Source organism: Micropterus dolomieu, linkage group LG19 (assembly GCF_021292245.1).
Source record: "Micropterus dolomieu isolate WLL.071019.BEF.003 ecotype Adirondacks linkage group LG19, ASM2129224v1, whole genome shotgun sequence".
Lineage (NCBI taxonomy): Eukaryota > Metazoa > Chordata > Actinopteri > Centrarchiformes > Centrarchidae > Micropterus > Micropterus dolomieu.
This window is the reverse complement of record NC_060168.1, coordinates 10908650-10929458: the sequence shown is the minus strand read 5'-3', so window position 1 is coordinate 10929458 and position 20809 is coordinate 10908650. Positions and strand designations below refer to the sequence as shown.

Below are 20809 nucleotides of genomic sequence, written 5' to 3'. Positions count from 1 at the left end.
TATCGCCCGATTGTGCGGAGAAGAAATCCTCTGTTTTAAGAGGGATTTTTAAAAAAAATTGACATTGAGAATCAACAGCTTTTTCAAGACGGGCACGTTTTTTTGCAGTGCGGCTAATGCTGAAGTCATTTCTCCTTCTCATACAACAGCAGCCAAGGACACGGGAGCATCAGCAGAGAGAGAGGGGAAAGAGGAGAGAGAAAGGTGCCTCCTCTCGCCATTGCGATAATTATCTCGCTGTTGAATCGATGTCGGTGTGAATGCTGCTCTAACAGGAGGCGATAGGAGTGGCGGGGACGCGGGGAATTTAACTTCGCAGGCGGACAAACCTATGCTTGGATTTCGGCTTTTTCCCCTTCGCCAATGCAAAAGGAAATATGCAGCGAAGCTTCACCATCCTCTACACCAGTTTACTGGGGATGTGCTTGGGTTCAAGCTCAAGTTTTCCAAGTAACATCAATATAGGTGAGAATGGCGCACACGCGTCAGACCTTTTGTCTCAGTATTAAAACCTCTATACCCCTATTTCAAGTTTTACCTCGTGTCTCTTTTTTATGTTTGTGTGTTTCCCCTGCTTTGCCGTCGGGTCCGGTGTGTCCAACGTTAACTCCTGATTCTTTGCTGCTCAACAGGAGGATTGTTCCCGATCGAATCGCACGAATATGAGGTTTTTCGTTTCGCCCTCTCTCACCACCAGGACATCCCCAAACTGGTGCCGCAGGTGGATATGGTCAAGATGGGGAATAGCTTCTCCATGACATATGCCTGTAAGTATTATCTCACTGGAAGCGGATTCAGTTTGCTGGCATTTTCCATGTTCAGCCCGCTTATCCATCCCCTCAACCTGTTTGTCGACTTCATAAAGAGCGGAAAACTCCATGAGTCTAAAACCTGCTATATTCGCATATATTATTGGCCTAATGCACTTGCGTTTGTCAGTTGGTTCATCTTAACTGTTGCATGGGACCGCGACGGACTTTTTTCCTCTGCTTTCCGCCGCATGACTGCAGCGTGATGTTGCGCTCCGGGGAAGCAACGGGGGTTTCAAACCAGCGTCTGCAGCAGCAGTAGACACCATACAGTCATATAACATCAGGTTTTACAGCTATATGAACCACTGATCTCTGTGCGCCCTTCCTTCTTTAAATCGAAGTAGAAAACAAAGAGCCAGGGCGAAGATCAGGGCTCACAGGGGATGCGAACAAAGAGGGGCAACGACTCTAAATGCATTTCTAATTAGCCACGGATCACAATCCGATTATCTTTTTTTTGGCAGAACACACACTCTCTCCCCTCCCACCCTAAAACCTTTACAGAGACATGCGCGCATGCACGCACACACAATACACATTTCAACTTTTACTACATTAGGATTACCTGCCTGATCTCTCTAATCTGATCTTTATTGATGTGTATATGCAGCTATAAGAGACAGGGTTGAGAGTATCTTTAATAGCCTATATTCACTTGAGTAATAATTGTGACATTTTAAATTACAATAAAATAATACTAATAATAGCATGTTGGCAATGGGATGCAAGATTTATGGCCAAGAAAGTTCACAGATTCCTTGTCCTTGATCCAAGCAGTGGAGAAGCCATTCTTCTGTGGGTGATAATGTGTGCCATTATGTCAGACAAAAACTCAATTTTGGGCTTTACAAAAGAAAGTGAAAATTGTTTCTTCTTTGTTAACTCTGCACTTATCCCTCTTTTGTATTCTGACAAGACTGTGTCTCCCTTGAGGCTTTTCAGCCATGTTTTTCTCATTCCATCCTCCTTCTGAATTTGCCTGTGGCTCACTCACACTCTTTGACAACTACGGCTTCCCGTCTCTCTGCTAGGTGTGTGAGATTGGCTCAGTGGGCGCAGTCACAGATATCTATCGTAGCTCACAGAATACAGACAGGAGTGGGGAAAAAACATGATGACATTCTGACTCTGAGTCTTAGGAACTGACTCTCTTACATTTCATGGGTGGGTATGTTGAATAGCCACAGACGTCTGGTCAGGGACGAGTTGTTTTTTAAGATATTCAATGAATACACCAGTCACCACACCAGTCACCACACTCCACTTGTTGATTAGTGTATGATTCTATACAAAAGAACAGATAAGCAAAGAAACCAAGCATAATTATCTTAAAGTAAATAAACCCTAATAATAAGCAAATATCTACCCATTGTGTGGATATGGAGACTTAAAAACTATGGTTTCTATCACTTACACTTATTAGCAGTAATGGAAATTTTTTATTTGAATTTGTTAAACTACACAAGCTCTATAAAAATTATTATATTTGTATTTAAACTATACGAAACTGGGAGGAACATCATACTAAGCATTGTTAACTTAATGAACCATACACTTACTAATAGAAATGTCTGCCATTTACAAATGGCTGCTTGCACACACCACAGCAACAAGCAGCTTTTTAAAACTCCATACTGCAACTAAAAGTCCAAAAAGTTGAACACCTGCTTGTTAACTATCTCATAGAGCCACCTTGGTGAAATTGGTAGTCACTCATAGGCGATTATTAAGATTGACAGAAGCCAGTGAATGTTCAAATAAGGGTGTCTAGGAGACTTTCCCACACATAGGTTTAATGTAATGTGGTTGGAGCAGTTCTTAATTCAGTTCGATTCAGTTGTGAGCTTAGAATGGGATTGGAAATAAAGCATTAAGTGCAACAGCACTCACACAGATTTATAGACATTCAGTGTTGTCCAAATGTTGAGCACTTCTGCCACTAAACGGAAATGTGTTCTTGTCTGCACTTTAATATTATTTAGTATAATTATCCTACCTGTCATAAAAATGCAGGCATGGTGATGTTGTTTCTGTCCAGAGTTGGCTTTACAATGTATATAATTTTGCTGAGATGCCTTTCAAGCTGCAGAAAACATTTGAAAACCTACACCACCCCCCAAAAAAGCCATTTAGGCCAGGGAGACAGGCTGAGCTGCGTAATGAAATGTAAACACACCCAAGATGCCCTCATTAATGAGATCGTCCTATGCTCAGAAGGGAATGTGATGTGAATATGAGGGTCAGGCTGTTCCTGAACATTTACCAGGGATGTCGCTATGTCGGTTGGGGGGGAGTTCCAATAATGTGTTAGTCACAGCGTACACCCAGTGGAGAGACAACAGTATACATACAGTAGGCTGTTAAAGAACAATACAGCAATAAGGACTCAATTGGCTAACATGCAGCATGGCGTGCCTTCCTTTAAGTGATTTTCTCTGTCTTTTTATTCAGGCAGTTGGTAGAATTGTTTCCAAAATCAATAAAGAAATTTGGTGAAAGTGTAACAGCAGATCTTTTGCAAAAGAAATACTTTCACTGATTACATATCCTGGTCTGGGAGTTTTCAGGAAAGTACTCGAAAATCGAAATTATTGGGTCAAGGATCACTGCCAATTATTCAGGTTTTACCAGAGCTTAACTAGATCCAGGCACTGTCAGCAAGCGGGATATCCACAAATTTATCCTCCATCCAGTCACCCCCTCTCTGTCTTCCGAGTGCGATGCCATCAAATATGACAACTTCTCTTCATCGTGTCACAAATATCACTGCAGTCCATGGGTATGATGGTGGGCTGTGGTACGAACGTGTCAGAACGATTCGCAGCGGAGGTAGATGGCAAAAGTGGAAGTGACATCTCCTCCTGCTGTGTGTCATTCGTTCTAAAAAGAGTATTTGGATGCCGAGGCTATAGAGATGTTTTTGTAAGGAAAGAAGAAGGGCTCCAGGGCCTGTTTATAATGAGTCGGATGAGAAAAGCCTGCCTATTCCTGGATTTCTATTTAGAATGCCAGTGTGGAGGAGTGTGTGTGTGTGTGGGTGTATGTGTGTGTGTGTGTCTGCAACTGGGTGCCCGTTCTGGCATCTGTGTGTAGCATGTCTTGAGTGAGTGACAGTTCACCTCTGTCAGCGTGTGTGAGTGTGGGAACGTGCCCGGGGCTCTCGGGGTCCACACACTGTGAAAAGCAGTGGGTGAATGAGCCTTTGTGCACGGGAATGAATGGAGCGCCGGATGAGGGTGATACTCATCAGCTGGCTCTTATGGCTAGCCACTTCCTCTAGAAGCAAGCCCTCCCACCACACACACACACACACACGTACACACACACGTACACATGCTTGCACACACACTCGCTGGCACCTGCCTAAAGAGCAGGAGAAAAAGGGCAGGAGTTTGGGGGCGTTGGGTGGACTATGGCAAAGGTGAAAGAGAAAACATAGCGGAGAGAAAAGGAAAAACATAATCGACAGAAACACTGAAGGTTGATGGCGTAGTGATTCATTTAATTTCCCGCCTGTGGAGTCATCAGGGTAGTAATGACAACGGCAAAACTGTCATCATAATGTGAGACAAGATACTGGAGCTTATTTGCATTTGTCTTTCTTACAAACACAAACTTAGTCATAAAGTGGTAGAACACTTGTTTGCATCATTTATTAATATTGATCGGCTCTTCTTCTATATGTGCCTTTGTTTTCATATTTTCAGAGAAAGCACTTGCTCATTTTACATGTTACCAGTGGTTAAAAATAACTGCCAGGGATGCTGTGTGTACATGGAGAGCATTAGTCACTGTTCCTCTCAGTTATATATCACATTACCATAATCTGCTATTGACTTGGTTTATAATAAGGACGTCACTGAATCGCTAGCTACATGTCAAAGCCGCTGCAGGCTCATGCCAATATTATCTACTTTTCTCTTTGATATCCTACGTGTGTTTGGTGCGATTTTGGACTAAGCTTTGGCTATTTTTGGTTGAAAATCTGTCTGCACCTAGCAACACATTGGGGAATTTTGAATTAGATGTGCTTTACAAGTCACTAACTCGCGTTTGATTTTGTGTCCTGTTCAGTGATCCTGATAATACACCCTTTCATTAAGACTAGTTAGTGTTCATGGCAAAGACCATTTCTGTTGTCACTGCAATGTAGGTCTCTGAAGGTCGGTTAAAGAGGACTGGAGGATCTAAGAGGCGGCCGTGATCAATGAACTGAGCACCTCACAGAGGCCTGCCCAGCTAATCAATACGGGACAGATGAGAGGAGAGAGACAGACCAAGAGAACAGATATGATTTACTGTCGGGTGATGGGATGTACGTTGGTTTATACCACAGAAAGAGTGTACAGGTGGAGGTCAAGTCCAGGGGTGGTCGAACGTAAGTGGTACGTCCTGCGTTGTTGGAAATAGACTACAATATCAGTAATGCCAGTGGTATTTACTGTCAATAATGAGTAGAAACATAGTTATAACTGTATTTTTACTGGTATTGAATGTATTTATTAAGTTACTGATAAAATTGAAAGCTGTAAGGCTGTAAGTTTTGCTTTCAGAGCACAAAATTGCTCCACTTATGCCAAAGAAACAGGATGTAGATGTAGATAATCAGGAAATATTGAGCAGAGCGATGCTGCACTTTTTAGTCTGATAGTTTAACGTTATTTTACTACTATAGACTCTAGCAGGAGCACTCACTCCTCAAAAAGACATTTCATCATCAGGACAGAAAGCTGGGTGTTTGCAATGGAAATACGTGTGTGGATGATTTGACTTCTTTTCACGTACAATGCCAAGATGCGAGTCAAAGTATATGAAATTCGTTGCAGAAGTTATTACTTGTGGTGACGTGACTTTAATGGAAGTGACTGAGAGGCAGAGGGAATTATTCACAGACCGGGGAAAATGGGAGTCAACATAAAAGGATAATTACGGGTTATACCAACTTATTTTTGTAATTTTGTCATCGTTGCTGTCAGTAGTAATAACATTGTACTCGTCACGCTAAGTGCTGAGTAGTATTGTCACGATACGGAAATTTCTGACTTCGATACAATACCTTGAAAAATGTTGATATTCGATAACATTTTCGATACCACGGGGAAAATTGACATGAATATATATTATACTGAATATATTGACTGAATATAATATATATAAAAAACTGAATTATCATTCATCTGTGACAACATCTGAGCCTCTACTTACATGATGTTGGTCTGCAACAGGTCTTCTCTTGAGCGATCTTTCACCACCCTGAGAATGAGTTTTCTTGATGTAATTATGTTGTGTTTTTGTGCTAAACTGCGAAATGTTCAAAATTCATACAGATTGTTCATAAAGTGAAGAAACATACGTTTTTTATGCGCAAAATGTCACTTTACTGAAAGCAAACAATTACGTGTTAAGGTCTTATAATTAGTTCATATGGTATTATGTCCACCTGTAATATATTATACAGGGATAGATATTTTAACACTTTACTTAAAACAAACAAAGACATGCTATATAACTTTAAACATTACTATAAGCTATTATTCCATTTTAAATCACTAATTCTAAATTGTGACTAAATTGTATTTATAACGAGGCAGAGTCGGTGGTTATATTGTACTATGGAACTTTGTCGGAGATTCTTGCCGCACATTGATATAAACTGGTATTAATATTAGTTATAAAACATTAAATCAAAAGGTCATAATAAGTTGTGAACTTTGCTATAGCGCCTAATGCATGTTTGTAAGTGATTATAACAACTGTTATAATGTCTTAGGGACGAATTTATCGTGTTATAAATATATGCATTAGTCATTATAGCGATGACCTTCATAGAAAGTTTTACCGGAAATAGTACTGTGTGTTTAGCAGAACAGCATCAGTTAATTTAATTGTGACCTTAGTCAAAGTATTTCCTATCAACAGAAACTCTGCTGTCTGAGATTCCTCAGGTCAGATAGCTCTAAAGGGGGATTAGCTTATTTTTAAGATTTATAAATGTCTGTTAGGCAAACAACAGGACAACTATCTTATCAATAACAGTTTACTGGGCCATCGTGTTACTTTAGTGATGTTGAAAGGAGATGTCTCCAACCTCTGCAGGTTCTTTATAGAGGATGGCGTGTTAGTCCTGCGGGTACTTTGCTGTTTCATTAGCACTGCTCTGTACCGTCACTTTCATATTGGCTTGCTTGTATCCTTTGCCAGCATCCAATCACAAGTGACGACTACTAGCCAAGCACCGCGCAGCAGAGTGGGACTTGTTGAAACTGACAGGGAGAAACAACGCGATTTAAACGACGCGAATGAGACTCAGTGAGTGACAGGAGGTGGGGCTGTGTAGGCACTGCAGCGGTGTCTGTGTCATCTTGCTGTTGGGGAGAAGAGTAGCGCATTTTCAGGACCGATACTGGCAGCCCTTTGGCTTTCCCTGACGATTTTTTATATGAGCAGGAGCAGCGGGATTATACTCCTGGGTAGGAAGACACCCTCTGGTCTTCATTTAATTTTGTTCCCTGTTAACTGCTAGCAACGTCAAATCCATTTCATTGTACTTTTGTCTACCGATATCATCCTTCAACAGAGATTGATTGAAACACTAAACCCTTGTACTTGTTGTACTTATAAGATCTGAAAGAACTTACCGATTTAAATGATGTTTTCATATAAATATATTTTTTACTGTGTTTCACCCTGCCGGGTTCCAGCTGAAAGAATTTAGTGAAAGTTGTCATACACAATAAGAATACATCTAAGCATTCAGTTAATTGAATACACATGCATTCACACAGTCTACAATTTCTTACTATCTGAACATCACCCCCATCACCAAGAAGGCCCAGCAGAGGATGTATTTCCTGCGCCAGCTGAAGAAGTTCAGTCTGCCAAAGTCAATGATGGTGCACTTCTACACCGCCATCATTGAGTCTATCCTCACCTCCTCCATCACAATCTGGTATGCTGCTGCCACTGCCATGGACAAAGGCAGGCTGCAGCGTATCATTCGCTCTGCAGAGAAGGTGATTGATTCAGACTCTCCCCTCTGGCAGGAGGCTGCGGTCCATCAGGACCAAAACCTCTCGCCACAAAAACAGCTTCTACCCGTTTGCAGCCTCATTAACAAGGCCCAGGCCCCCCACTGACACTCCCCCCTTTCAAATAATACAAATGTCTCTGCACATATAAATTTTACTTCATTTCATATCATGCACAAACCTGGCACACTGCACATATTTATTGTTAATTGTTAGTAGTTGTTGTTCAATATTTTTATATTGTCAATTTATATAATTATGTTTACAATATTCTCTTCCGTTGAAATACGTGTGCACAATACAAACCGGAGTTATATCAGCCACATTGTTCTTTCTCTGCAAATAGTTGTATTATTTTTCTCTATTCTTTTATTATTCTTATATAACTTTTATTTGTTTATTCCTTATATATTTCTACATTTATTTCTAATTATGTTTGTCTATATGTAGCACCTTATCACCAAAGAAAATCCTCGTATGTGTAAAACACTACTTGGCAATAAAGCTCCTTCTGATCTTCTGATCTGATCTCCTGAGTCATCCTTCCTGCATTTGGCAGCTGCGTGTTTCTTTTAACATTATGTGTTTAACTTCTTTGGATTTGTCTAATATTGTAGTTTGCAGTTTTGCAAAACATAAATTATTCTGCTCTGCCGGGAGTAGACTTGTCCATGTTTGCGACTTGAGTTGAGTTATTGAGTTGATAACCAGCGTCGTGTGACGGCTTAGCGTGGTCGTGGTTGTTAGGGTTAGTGAAATCAGATAATGAAAAGATATCCTGGGTATGTTGAATGTGCTTCATAGGACAGGCCTCAGGTCAACAAAAACAAACAAACCAAAAATTATCCATAGTCAAAGCAATGACTTAAGCATTAGAGTTGGAGATACAGTATATAATGTAAAAGATTTTTTGTCGGATAAAATTTTTCCGTATCCTGATAATCTTCCTGTGACCCATCAGACTAGTGTCCAACAAGGACGGACTGGACATCAAAGTACCAGGAGTTTTGTCTGCTAGACAATTGGGCTGATAAACCACATATTATTCAAATCAAGACAAAAAACTACAGTTGAAGGTCGATTGGTGCCTGGATTGACTGGCCCATAGTGTGTGGATACTGGCCCAGATGGGGGTGGGGCGGGGCAATTTTAATGTGATTGGCTATGTAAATCAACCACACACTACACATCAGAACATAATGAAACTCTAACCCCTAGCCCGGTTATTTGTGTTTCAAAAATCATGGTTAAAAACATGCAACAAAATGCAAGGGTGGTGCTGAATAGTTGAGGGAACAAAAAAAGAAGTTGCCGCTCAAGGCAGGTGCAGCAAAGTGCCTCAGAATTACAGACTATTGGTGCTGCTGCTACTTCTATTGTTATATGAGTCGCAAATGAGGTAGCTAACAGTTACACAGGTATTAATGAGACTTTAATATGATGGCTTTTTTGTTTGATTAGCTTAGAGACTATCCACATGTCAGATCTGTTTCTGGGTTAATGAATCAAAAACAACTAAAATGATAAATGTTCTCAACCTTAAGACTTAATTGTAAAGTCGGCCCCTGACTACTATAGTAGGATTAGTTCAAAAGTAAAGGTAAAGGATTACTCAAAAGTGGATATTTTTTTCACAACCAGAAGCAGGGGCCTTGGACTGCTTCTTCCATTTAATTTATTGTTCTCAAGGGCTCAGTTGATCTGATTACCTTACTTGAGGAGAGCTAGATAGGTGTTTCTAATTTTTTAAATTTCAGTGGCTAATTTGTGATTCTGAAGAATGCAGAAATAAAAGTCTCGAAAAGACCCAGAGCCCCCGACAAATGCTTTATCCAGAGAGTGGGCTGACCAGGGACAAATTTTTGTTGTCCAACCCCTTTGGAGGTTTGGAATCACTCTTTTAGCTAACCTAGCTAAAATGTAGACTTGATTGAGTGCTTATGTTTTTATCCTCATTGGACTTCATTGTAGCAATGTAGCTGAGTTCCTATCTCAGCAATTGCTGTAATGAGTTGAGAAAGATTTTATCTTGACCAAAATGATGGCAAGAATTAAAAAAAATAAGTCCTAAATTGTAATAAAGTGCATCCTTTAACATGCCTGGCTTAAGTGTTCCTCATCAGAATCAGTTCATGCTCTCCCTACTAAATAGTGTGAGCAATTTGAGACTGCTTTGTGAAGTTCTGCAGTCACGTACACAATAGCTAACAAGAGACAGAGCTTGAGCAGATGCATTTAATGTATTATTCAATGCAGCACATCCAGAGCTATCACTGCATGAAACATAAATATGTAATAATACGCATAAAAAAGCACTGTAACGCCTAAGAATACTCAGCTCTCTATATGATCTGCCTGGGGAAACTAAAAAAGAAATATCTGTCTACTGGAGACCGTTATTTCTGTATTTCTTTCATACACCACCTTTGCTCCACCCTTCCCCCCACCCCAGGAGCAACCAACACACTAGAAAGAAGAGCCTCAGCTGGGGTGAAGTTTTAGGAGGGAGAGGGTAGGGGGTGGAGGTTAAACTGCAATTTCAGACCCAGTGGCTGGTGTCACTGAGGCTCTGGGGTGTTGTATTTTATTGTGTATCTTCTATGTCAGTCATTGAGGTACAGCTGTGGTGACTGACTTCCACAAGAGCATGCATGTTCAGAGGAATTACCAAGTGTTCAATGTGTTATTGGAAAAGGCGGACGAACAGCAGATCACCGCTCCCCCCTGACTGACATTTGTAGAGGAAATAATTGGGGGGGGGGGGGGAACTGACGGGTGTTCTCTTGGGCTAGAGTCTGGCAGGTGCTGTTTTGATGAATGAGAAGGCTTGGATTTTTTGCTCCGGAGCGCCAGGGATAGAGAATGGCCCATAGCAATCAATGTAGATCAGCCAAAACTGCTCCCCAAGCCGCAGAGTGATAGAGTGTGGAGCAGAAGGGGGATAGAGATTGTTTCAGTGGGTTGTGTGCGCCTGTGTTGCTTGGCAAAAGAAAGGAAGAGGGGATGTGCACATGGGGCAGGGGTGACGGAAGAGATAAATGGTTTGGAAAGAGAAAATAAGCAACCTGTCATTTAGCCTCCACACCCTCTGTATGACCATTTTCTAAAAAATCCTCGCCACATAAAAGTGACCCCAATGGCCATCCAGTGCCTTGAGGTATGAGAATTCTGTTGTGTTGACAAGAAACCAGTCTTTATCACACAACCACCTCTCGTTCACCACACAAACACACACACACATTATTGATGGCTGTGTCCACTCTGTTTCTATTTGTTCTCCTCATTGTCTTTCTAAGCCTGCTTCGAATCCTTCTCTGTATTCATACAAGCTCACCAAGTATTTAAAACAAATCTGTCCTCTCTGGAGGTAATGGCAGCTGGGACGTGGAGGTCTGAGCTGAGACGTGTGGGGCTGGCAATTAGAAAACAATGTGTTTGAGGATGAGGACCAGGATTTGCGCTACGGGGTGGAGGGACGAGCACCGGCTGATGGCAGCTGTCATGGTTTTGCAGCAAAGACAGAAGCGGAGTCCCCCTTTTGTCATACAGCACATCTCAGGAGCTTCTGTGTACTTTAATGAGGATCAAAGCCTACAAGCATATTAAGCAGTGTGACATAGTGTAACTGCTCTTACACTGACAGCAAAAGACTGCTGTTGTCATCTGCAAACTGCATCTGTTCGCTGTACTAAATAACAGCACAACACCAGACCTGCAGTTTCTGAAGGTTGGAGAAGCCAACAAGACAAACAAAAACATTAAAAACACACACACAAATAGATAATAATAGGCATTGTGGGTGGACAATAAGACTATATATAGCATCTGATGATTTTCGGAAATTGACGAAATTGATGAAATTGACAATTGATGAAATCTACCAACAAAGATTTTTTTTCCAGTTTGCCTGCACATCCTCTTATATCTATGGGTGAATTAGACTTTTGTGGCTACTGTTACAAATCAGTGAGCAGGACTACTGTTAGATGAGATAGATTGAATGTACTTGACTGTTCGCTAAGCCCTTCCCCCCTTAGTTTACTGTTGCCACGCATGTCAAGCTTTCTGTTCTTGCACAGGACATATGCAGTTTACAATGATAACAGTGGAGGATTTACCAAGTGAAATTTGAAGAAATTTTAGAAAACACCTTGACTCTAGACAAAAAAGGGCTTCTCAATTCTAGCTGATTTTGCTGGCTGAAATGACAGCTGTTGAAAGCATATTTTGTTTTGGTTAGCTAACTAGCTACTTGCCGTTAGTCCCATGAAAGTTGGTTAAAAACTCTGTGCGCCTGTCTTGTTTTCAAAGAAGAAACCTGTAAAAATGTCCTGAAGCTTTCCTTCTCCCCAAACTTAGCCAGTGATATGTGATTTGGCAAAGTGATAGAGGACTTTATTCCCACCCATTCAGGTTCATGTGTCTCTGCTGTTAGTTGTAGACTAGTGCTGAAAGTCAACTGACAACAATAAGCGATCATTCAATAATCAAGCAAATATGCCATATTTATCTTCTCAAATGAAAGAATTTGCTGCTTTTATTTAAGACCTCACCTTGGGGAATCATCTGGTGAATTATGATTTTCAGTGTTCTATTAAACTGGATAGATATTTTGGATGAACTGATTAATCACAGAAATAATCAACAGATTATTAACAATAACAATAATTGTTTCTTGCAGCTCTAGTTAGCTGTTGTAAGAAAATGAATGCAGCGTTTCTGTCTGCACTCAGAGATTCTGCTCAGGCCTATCATAAACACATCATTTCCCAGTGGCTCGGCTGGAATTTGTTGAAGACAATTTGTTAATTCACACAGTGGTTCCTGATGAATTAGCATGCCGGGTGTGTGTTTGCCTCTTCTTGCTCCACAAATCCACCTCCATCACTTCTTCTGTCAGAGAAATGAAAGTGTGTGAGCGGGACCGTCCCTCTGCACCTGTCGACACTGATACACAGATGGGGAGATAATTGCGAAGGGATGATTGTAAAGTAGATAATTGGAGTTTCCATACCCCCTGACAGGAGTTGGTCTGGGCTGGGTTTCTGACCCGCTGCCCAGGTAAGCATTTGTTCAGCAGGCGGCAGGGCTTCGCAGCAAACCAGATTGGATATGTGGCGAGAAACAGCGAGGAGTAGAGACAATGGCCTAGTGTGAGAGGGTTAGAGAGTGAGACACAGGAGGAGAGGGAAATGTTCGGAGCTGAGGGGAGTGCTCTCACACCCTCGATTACCCATTTAATGAGGCGATGCGGTGCCATTGTTTTATTACTTAGAGGAAATAGGAGAAATCTAGATTTCGCCATGTGGTCCCTGTGTTTCCCACTGCTAGGCTGGCATCTGTTCCCTTTGTTCGCAGCAGTCTCCCTATCATCTCCTCTCACAGACACTAATGCTTGTGTTTCTTCTCCTCTCTAGCAACCAGCTTTGCCTTCTGTCTCACCTACATTTTCAAGACACACTTGCTTTTTTGGCTCATCCTTATTAACCTTCCATTACCCCCGTTTCAACTAATGTAATCTCTCATGAGTATCCAACGCTCCCCAACATTAATCTAAGATCTGTTTGGCTGGTCAGCCGCTCTGATCACTGCTATTCCCAGCGGTGGAAGCTGAAGAGTTTAGTGTCTTCCTGTCTGCCTCCTTTCTCTATTTTCTTCATTTTTTTCTTCTTACTGTCTTCACCTCAACTCCTCATCTGTCTCTTCCTATCTTTTATCTATTATTGTCTCCCTTTTTTGCCACACACACCAGTAACTGCAGTGACATAAACACAATTCTATTGCTCTTGCACAGGTAGTAAATCTCCCTTAAGCTTCAGGAGCTAAAGCTGTTTATACCAGGGAACAGTGAGCACATCTCTCTGGAGTTCAACACTCCATGGGGCATATGGGCACACTTGAGGGGTAGGAAGGCAGTGAGGGCAAAGCCCACCCTCTCCTAAGAGGGCGATAGGCGGGTTACACCCTGGACAGGTCGCCAGTCCATCGCAGGGCCACACATAGACAGACAACCACTCACGCTCACACTCTTACAAAATATGCATGGATGAAATAATCACTTTGCATTACATTGACACATTATGACTGAATGAATCATCGTCTACAGAATAGATTTCAAGTCATTCGCAGGAGATCCCAGAGAAAATTGTTCTCACAGTAAAAATCCTCCTACTCAGTCATGTCTTGAGACATTAATGCAGATCCACGTCAGTGCTGCGCTTCCGTCCCTTGAGTCCCATGTCCTCTGAATAGTAGGAGATTGATTGTACTATGTGAGTCACGCTGTGTTGGAGGCCTCACACAGAAGGCCACCCCCACCCATCACCTGAGGAATTCTTCACAAGCACAAGCTGTGTTAGGCACTCTCTTGTCAATTTTTTTTTAATTGAGAAGCATGTCGAGGGGGGGAAGCACACTTAGCACCTCCTGAATGCCTGTATATGTGTGTGAACTGGATATCGACATCTTTTGCTCGGCCTGTCATTAACATAGCTTATTAGCTCTCTGGAAGATGGATGGGGCCAGAGGGACCACAACATGCTCTCTGTTTTTATTACACACATCATCTGACAGTTATTAGCCATGGGTGGCTGAGTGGAGGATGATTGTGTGCGTCTTCCAATGTCTAGTGTCAGATGTGTTTATATCCCCTCAAAGTGCTTCGTGGTTGATTGAGTGACCCTTCACCCTTGTGGAGGTGGTGTATATTACTGCCTGATGTGACAGCAACCTCCTTGCTCCTGCCATCCCTCTCATCTTTCAAAAGGATACCTGAAGCTAAATAAGATTACTCTAGCATACCTTGTGGATATCAGTCTTAGCCAACTACGTAAAGGTATGCCAGCCAAAATGAATATCCATTTGCATACAGTACTATTTTTTTAACATATATATATATACATATATATATATATATATATATATATGTATATGTATATACATATATGTATATGTAAGATTATTTTGGGGGGGGCATTTTATCCATCCATCCATCGTCAACCGCTTATCCTGTGTACAGAGTCGCAGGGGCTGGAGCCAATCCCAGCTTACATCGGGCGAAAGGCAGGGTACACCCTGGACAAGACGCCAGGGGGCATTTTATCCCCTTATTGAAATTATGGAAATGAGGGGAGAGAGAGATGGGCGGATGACATGCAACAACGCCAAATAAACACAAAGTACATCCGAGGCTGATGGGAATGTCATTAGTTTTGCAGCTATTTGGACAGGCTACAGGAAAAGACAGACATCTGGGTACCATGAATGTCTGAACAAAATTTCACGGTAATGCATTTTATAGTTGTAGACCAAAAGACCAGCATTGGCATACTATGATGCTAGCTTTGCTTAACAGCATAATAATGCATTTTCTCTGCTTCTTTGGCTTTTAGACTGGTGGTTGAAATAAATTAGATTTTGACGGACATATTCAGTAAATTCTGACATTGTATTGACTAAATAATTTATTGAATAATAAGAAAACAATTATAAGATTAGCTGATGAAGAAAATAATAGTTATTTGCTGCCCTTTCCTTGTGTCCCATTTTACTACCAGTTTTGACTGAAAAACAGACATCCAGGCATCCGTCTAAGATCTGTGGTCATGTAGTGTAACGGTAATATTGGATGGACAACAAATACCTGGGTGTAGTAGTAGGATTGAGACTCACTAGATGAAGGTGGAGGAAAGCTGGGCTGGATTTAGCTGATGTCCTGTTTTGTAGAGTCATGCCAGTCCTCAGTAGTGGGGGCTCTATTAAAAAAGGACCTTTATGGATGGCTGAACAAGAACCTTCTAATCGGTATGCTCCCTCCAGCTGAAAGCATCTTCCTGCTGCTGTGAAGTTCCCTCTGTACTGCTGACCTTAATGTTGCACAGAATAATGGCATGCAAGTCCCAGAGGAGGAAAACAGTAGAACCCCTGTGTTCCTTCTGTGTGTTTGTGGAGGTATATGAGATGTGTTTACCCAGCCAACACACTCAAAATACCTTCCCGATATTGATTCTTCAGGCACCTGAAAAAAATACATTTTAAAAATTATTTTGTGACTGCACTTGGTACAAATCAGTTCAATTTTATGTATTTTTTGACATATAAAGCAATGCAGAGCTATTGAAAAAAAATAATCACACACACCCACACAAAGGAGCTGTTCCGTAAAACCACAGTCCTACACACAGGATGGTGAGCAGCTCCCGTAGAGCATCTGGGAGACAGGTACCATGCACAAAAGCACCTTGACAACTTTTACTGATGCAGTTTGCCAATACATCTGGCAAAAAAAATTACCTTTATATGCACATTGCCCAGTCAAGTGGTCTCCTCGCGATATTCTTCCCTGTCCACAACTAAAAACAAACAGTCTATATTCTGTTTCTTTTAATATTAAACATCTGTCGAAAAAGTGTCAGGTTAAAAACTACAAAACAAATCCTTCCCAAGTTTTTAAAATCCATCAATAGTTGAAAATATAGGGATGTTATATTCCACAGCTTCATTATTAATGTAGTCATCACGTCAACCTCGGACGTTATTGTTAAGAGTGCAGCAGTATCGTTCCAGTAGCATGTAGTAGTGGGCTATAAACATTCTTGGGCAGTATGAAGGGTGCAGCGTTGCCTACCACCCCCTAGTAGCTTCCCCATCACCTACATCTTTAGATGCAGGAACAACTGTCACAAACACAGCCCTCTTTATGCACTCAGCACAGACACATCTGTCATTTGATATTTGGCTCTTGCTAAGCTTAGGAACAGCTGCAGGGGCACAGGAAACAGAGAACGGGAAAGCTACTGTCTGCGTGAGTGGTCTCTGACAGCTCCTCCTGTTGTGTGAGTTTCAGTCCCCTTTTAGGATTTGAGCTTCTCTCTTTCTTTTCCTGCAGCCCAAAAACTCTTCAGCCACGGCAAATGCAAATCAGCTCGTTCATTCATAGGAAAGGTTTCTAAATAGGGTGAAATTTTGAAGTCAGGACACGGTTCCGCTCAACTTTCTTGCATCATCTCTGTATGCATTTTATGTATCCTGTATGCTCTGTATGCAGGCACTCTGCTGACTTTTGGAAATGAGGGGGTTTGTTTTGAGAGGAAATAAAAATATGATGCAGTGGAAATGTGCTGCAGATCTTCCATGATTTCCAAATTGTCTAAGGATTTTGTGAAGCCCCGCCAGTTTTCCATATTTGCTGATTCCTTGAGGAGAAACCTAATTATGACAAAATGTCCAAAAACTCACAATTCCCACTCCATCTTCCAAAAGTCCTTTAACACCACTGAGCTACTGTAATCCCTGCCAGAGAAACATACCGTTGCCCGGGCAACCTCAGTCCCGCAGTCATGGCAGCTGTAACTATGGCAGGGAGACACAGAGTGCCAGGGTGGACAGGTGTTGCCGGGGTCCTCAAGATCACTTTAGGTCTCTCAGCCCTACATCCAATGTCGTTAACACATGTGGGGCAGCGCTAACAAGCAGCTCACACACAAGTACACTCAATACCCTGCTCCTCTATACTGCTACCCGAACATGACCCGAGACCGCTGAGTTACACTAATGTTCTGTGTCATGCTCATGTCGAATTAGACAAGCACATGGTTCTCTTGCCAGCTCGGAGCAGGAGGTCTGTGCCACATGGCTGCATGGTTGGTTTTTATTTTTTGTGTGTGTGTGCGTGTGTAGGTGTGTGTGTGTGTGTGTTGTATTTATTTTTTTGTCAGACAAGACAGACTGTAGGTATGAGAAATTCTGACTCATGTTCAGTGAAAAATGGTAACCTGCCGTGGGACAGAGTAATGGGACACTGCACAAAAAAGTCAAACAAGCTCTCATTACCTTTTACCCGGGCAGAACATGGAGGCCCCCGCTGAAATTGGTCCCAGAAAATTGTAAGGGGAAATATAATGTGTGCTGGTGGAAAGCAATAGCCAAGAGAGTGTCCGTTTAATAGCGAAAGCGTGTGCAGACCATGAAGGAAAGATAGTTATGTTACTGAGTCAGTGTGGCGAGGCTCAAAATGTCTATTTCAGGGCTTGCTTTAAGTAGGGTGAGTCACCAGGCTTTAGGAGCGCTAGAGACTGCATGTGTGTGTGTGTGTGTGTGTTTGTTTATGTGATACCTCTGAATTTCTCTTCACTCTCCTTTCTATCTCCGTCACACACACACACGTGCCAGCCCGGAGGGTGCAGGTCTGTGACAGGTTAGGCGTTTTGGGTGTGGGCCATCCTCTCCCTGTCTTTCCCTCAGCTCCTAGCAGCGAGCTGGCCCTCGCACAGGGACAGGCAGCGACTTCAATCTGTTTGGTAAATACTGAGATAAGTAAGGCCCACCCATCGCCATGGCAGAAAATAGCCCAGGTCAGACCTGCGAGTGCAATGATAGCATGCTGGGATGGAAAGAATATACCATCCAAAGAGAAGACTGTGAACGTAAATGAGCTTTTTGAAGATATTAAAGGGTGTGAAGGAAGTCCGAGTGACAGACAGACAATGGGAGAAAGAGAAATTGACTGAGACCGAGGGAGAAAAGCAAATGAGAGATGGAAACCGCCTCCTGCCGCAAGTAAAATGTCAATGGAACCCTGGGGATGCATTGATTAACCTCTTTACTCCTAATCTGCCTTCACCTCCTCCACCTCTCACTGAAGGCAAACACACAGCCTGGTGGTATATAGATGGACCAACTGGCCAGCTTTGTATAAACATGCCACAGAGCCATTAGAGCTATTTTCAGCTGAAAATTCAAAAGGACTGTGTGATGAGGTTTTAATTTTTTTCTTAACCCTTGTGTAGTGTTCATATTTTTGTTATTCAGCCAGTGTTCGTGGGTCTGGTGGACCCGCTGCATTTTGGGGTTTTTAATTCAACACAATCAAACAATTTTATGTTAAAATACTCAACAGATGTTTACTTCATCCCAATTACAAGCAATATAAACAGCATATATGGTTAATATTTTCTCTTTACCTTTGTTAGATCACATTTAAGAATTAAAGTGCTACTCGTTTTTTTGTTTATTTTTTACTAAAATGACATAAAAAAAAAAAATCAATTATAATCAAGGTATGAGTGGAAAAATTCAACAAATTTACAAATGAAGCAAGGTTTTTCATAACTATTGACTTCGGTCCTGTGGCTCGTCTTCGTTTTGGAACTAGGTGATGCTCAATCTCATCCTCTTCTTCAAAGTCACTGCCAGACTCTGAATTGTCAGAAATGTGATCTTCACATTCTGAAACCTCTTCTTGTACATCATCAAAATCTTCTGTCTCTTCCAAAATCAATTGCAAGGCCCTCTGAGCAGTTAATCTTTTGGCCATCTTGATCAGTTGTGATAAGAAACCACACTGGTAAAGCTATATTTATTGTGTCCCGCCCCCAATTTAGAGAAAATAAATATTGGTTCCTACAAGACAGAGGGTAAAATGTGCGTGAATGTGAGAGCAGAGGGTGTTGGTACTTAGATTTTGCAACAATGTTGCAACCTTGTGCGGGAAGGGCAGGTGCAGAAACACAAAACTCACACAAAACTCACACACACACACACACACACACACACTGACAGGAGGAGGACAGAGTAAAGGTACACAGGACCTACAGTTTCCACACTTTTATTAGCCTCGGGTCCAGTGGACCCAGACATCCTGTGTGTAATGTAAATGTGTGGGGGGGTGTACAGTGTGTTTTCATTGAAAATGTGTTCTGATATATATTCTTCACAGAAAATGAGCCAAGGCCAAGTCTGAGTTTGAAAAAATAAATAATCGTATAATTTTTCTTTTGATAAAAAATTAAAACGGGTCAAACTGACCCGAACACCATATGTGACCAATGACAGATGTATCTTTGTCTTTATCAGATTTTCTGATTTATTTAATTTTTTTAATCAGAGATTTATATATTTATACATTTGGGTATTTAGGTGACAATAAAAACAAAAGCATCATGAAAACTTCCACATTATCTAGAATTTAATTTAGCTCAATTCAGTTTAGCTTCATTCAGTTTAATTTAAATCAATACAGGGCTGCAACTAATGACTAATTCCAATAAAAATTTATCTGATTATTTTTTTGAAGAATTTTAATAATTGTTTGGTTTTATGAAGCATAACAAAATAGTGAAATTGAACACCATAATTTCCCAAAGCCCAATGGGTGTCTTCAATTAGTTTTCTTTTTTTTTTGTTTCATCAAAAGTCCAAAACTCAAAAATATTAAACCCTTAATGTAAGGACATGAATTAAGCGTCTTATCATTCATATGACTAATCATTTTAGCTTTAACTTAATCTAGTTTGTCTCTCTTACATGAGAAAAATCTATGGTACATAATTTAAAGTACAGTCATTAGAATGTAGGTGTCATGTAACAATAAGCAAAAAGACAGTACTGACATTTAATTAAAATTGTATTGCTTTGTGCATATGTGAATTGGTTCTTGCAGTAAAATCTGCTGTGTAAAACTTACATTTTCCAGTGTTGAACATCCTGCTATTTCATAATATTTTGTAGTTTCTTGTGCAAAGGTGCCTACTTGATGGGAAGAGGTTGTATTAATTTCATTGTGGCTCACTATAATTGCCCATGCATTCCCTTTCAGTTAAACGTTTTTCCTCACTTTAATCCAAATATTACATAGTCCTCTAATTACTTCAGACGCTAACTTTCTCCATCTTCCCGCTCCCTGTTTCTCTTCTGTCTCTGGCAGTTTGCTCTCAGTTCTCCAAAGGTGTGTATGCCATCATCGGCCTGTATGACAGGAAGACAGTCAACATGCTGATGTCCTTCTGCGGAGCACTGCATGTCTGCTTCGTCACGCCGTCCTTCCCCATCGAGACGGCCAACCAGTTTGTCATCCAGCTGAGGCCCGAGCTCCAGGACGCTCTGGTGGGAGTGATCGACCACTACGGATGGACCAAGTTTGTCTACATGTACAGTTCTGACTCAGGTAGGAAACTTAACTTAACTTATTCA

General features: G+C 41.3%; 1 protein-coding gene across 1 annotated transcript in view; it reads left to right on the top strand.

Moving 5' to 3' along the window:
* Positions 1 to 20809, top strand: part of gria1a (glutamate receptor, ionotropic, AMPA 1a) — a 91235-nt gene that overhangs the window by 10233 nt on the left and 60193 nt on the right. The window contains exons 2-4 of the mRNA XM_046031488.1: positions 150 to 465; positions 633 to 767; positions 20544 to 20783. Coding sequence (XP_045887444.1) covers positions 378 to 465; positions 633 to 767; positions 20544 to 20783 — 463 coding nt within the window. The 5' untranslated portion in view covers positions 150 to 377. The remainder of the gene's footprint in view (positions 1 to 149; positions 466 to 632; positions 768 to 20543; positions 20784 to 20809) is intronic.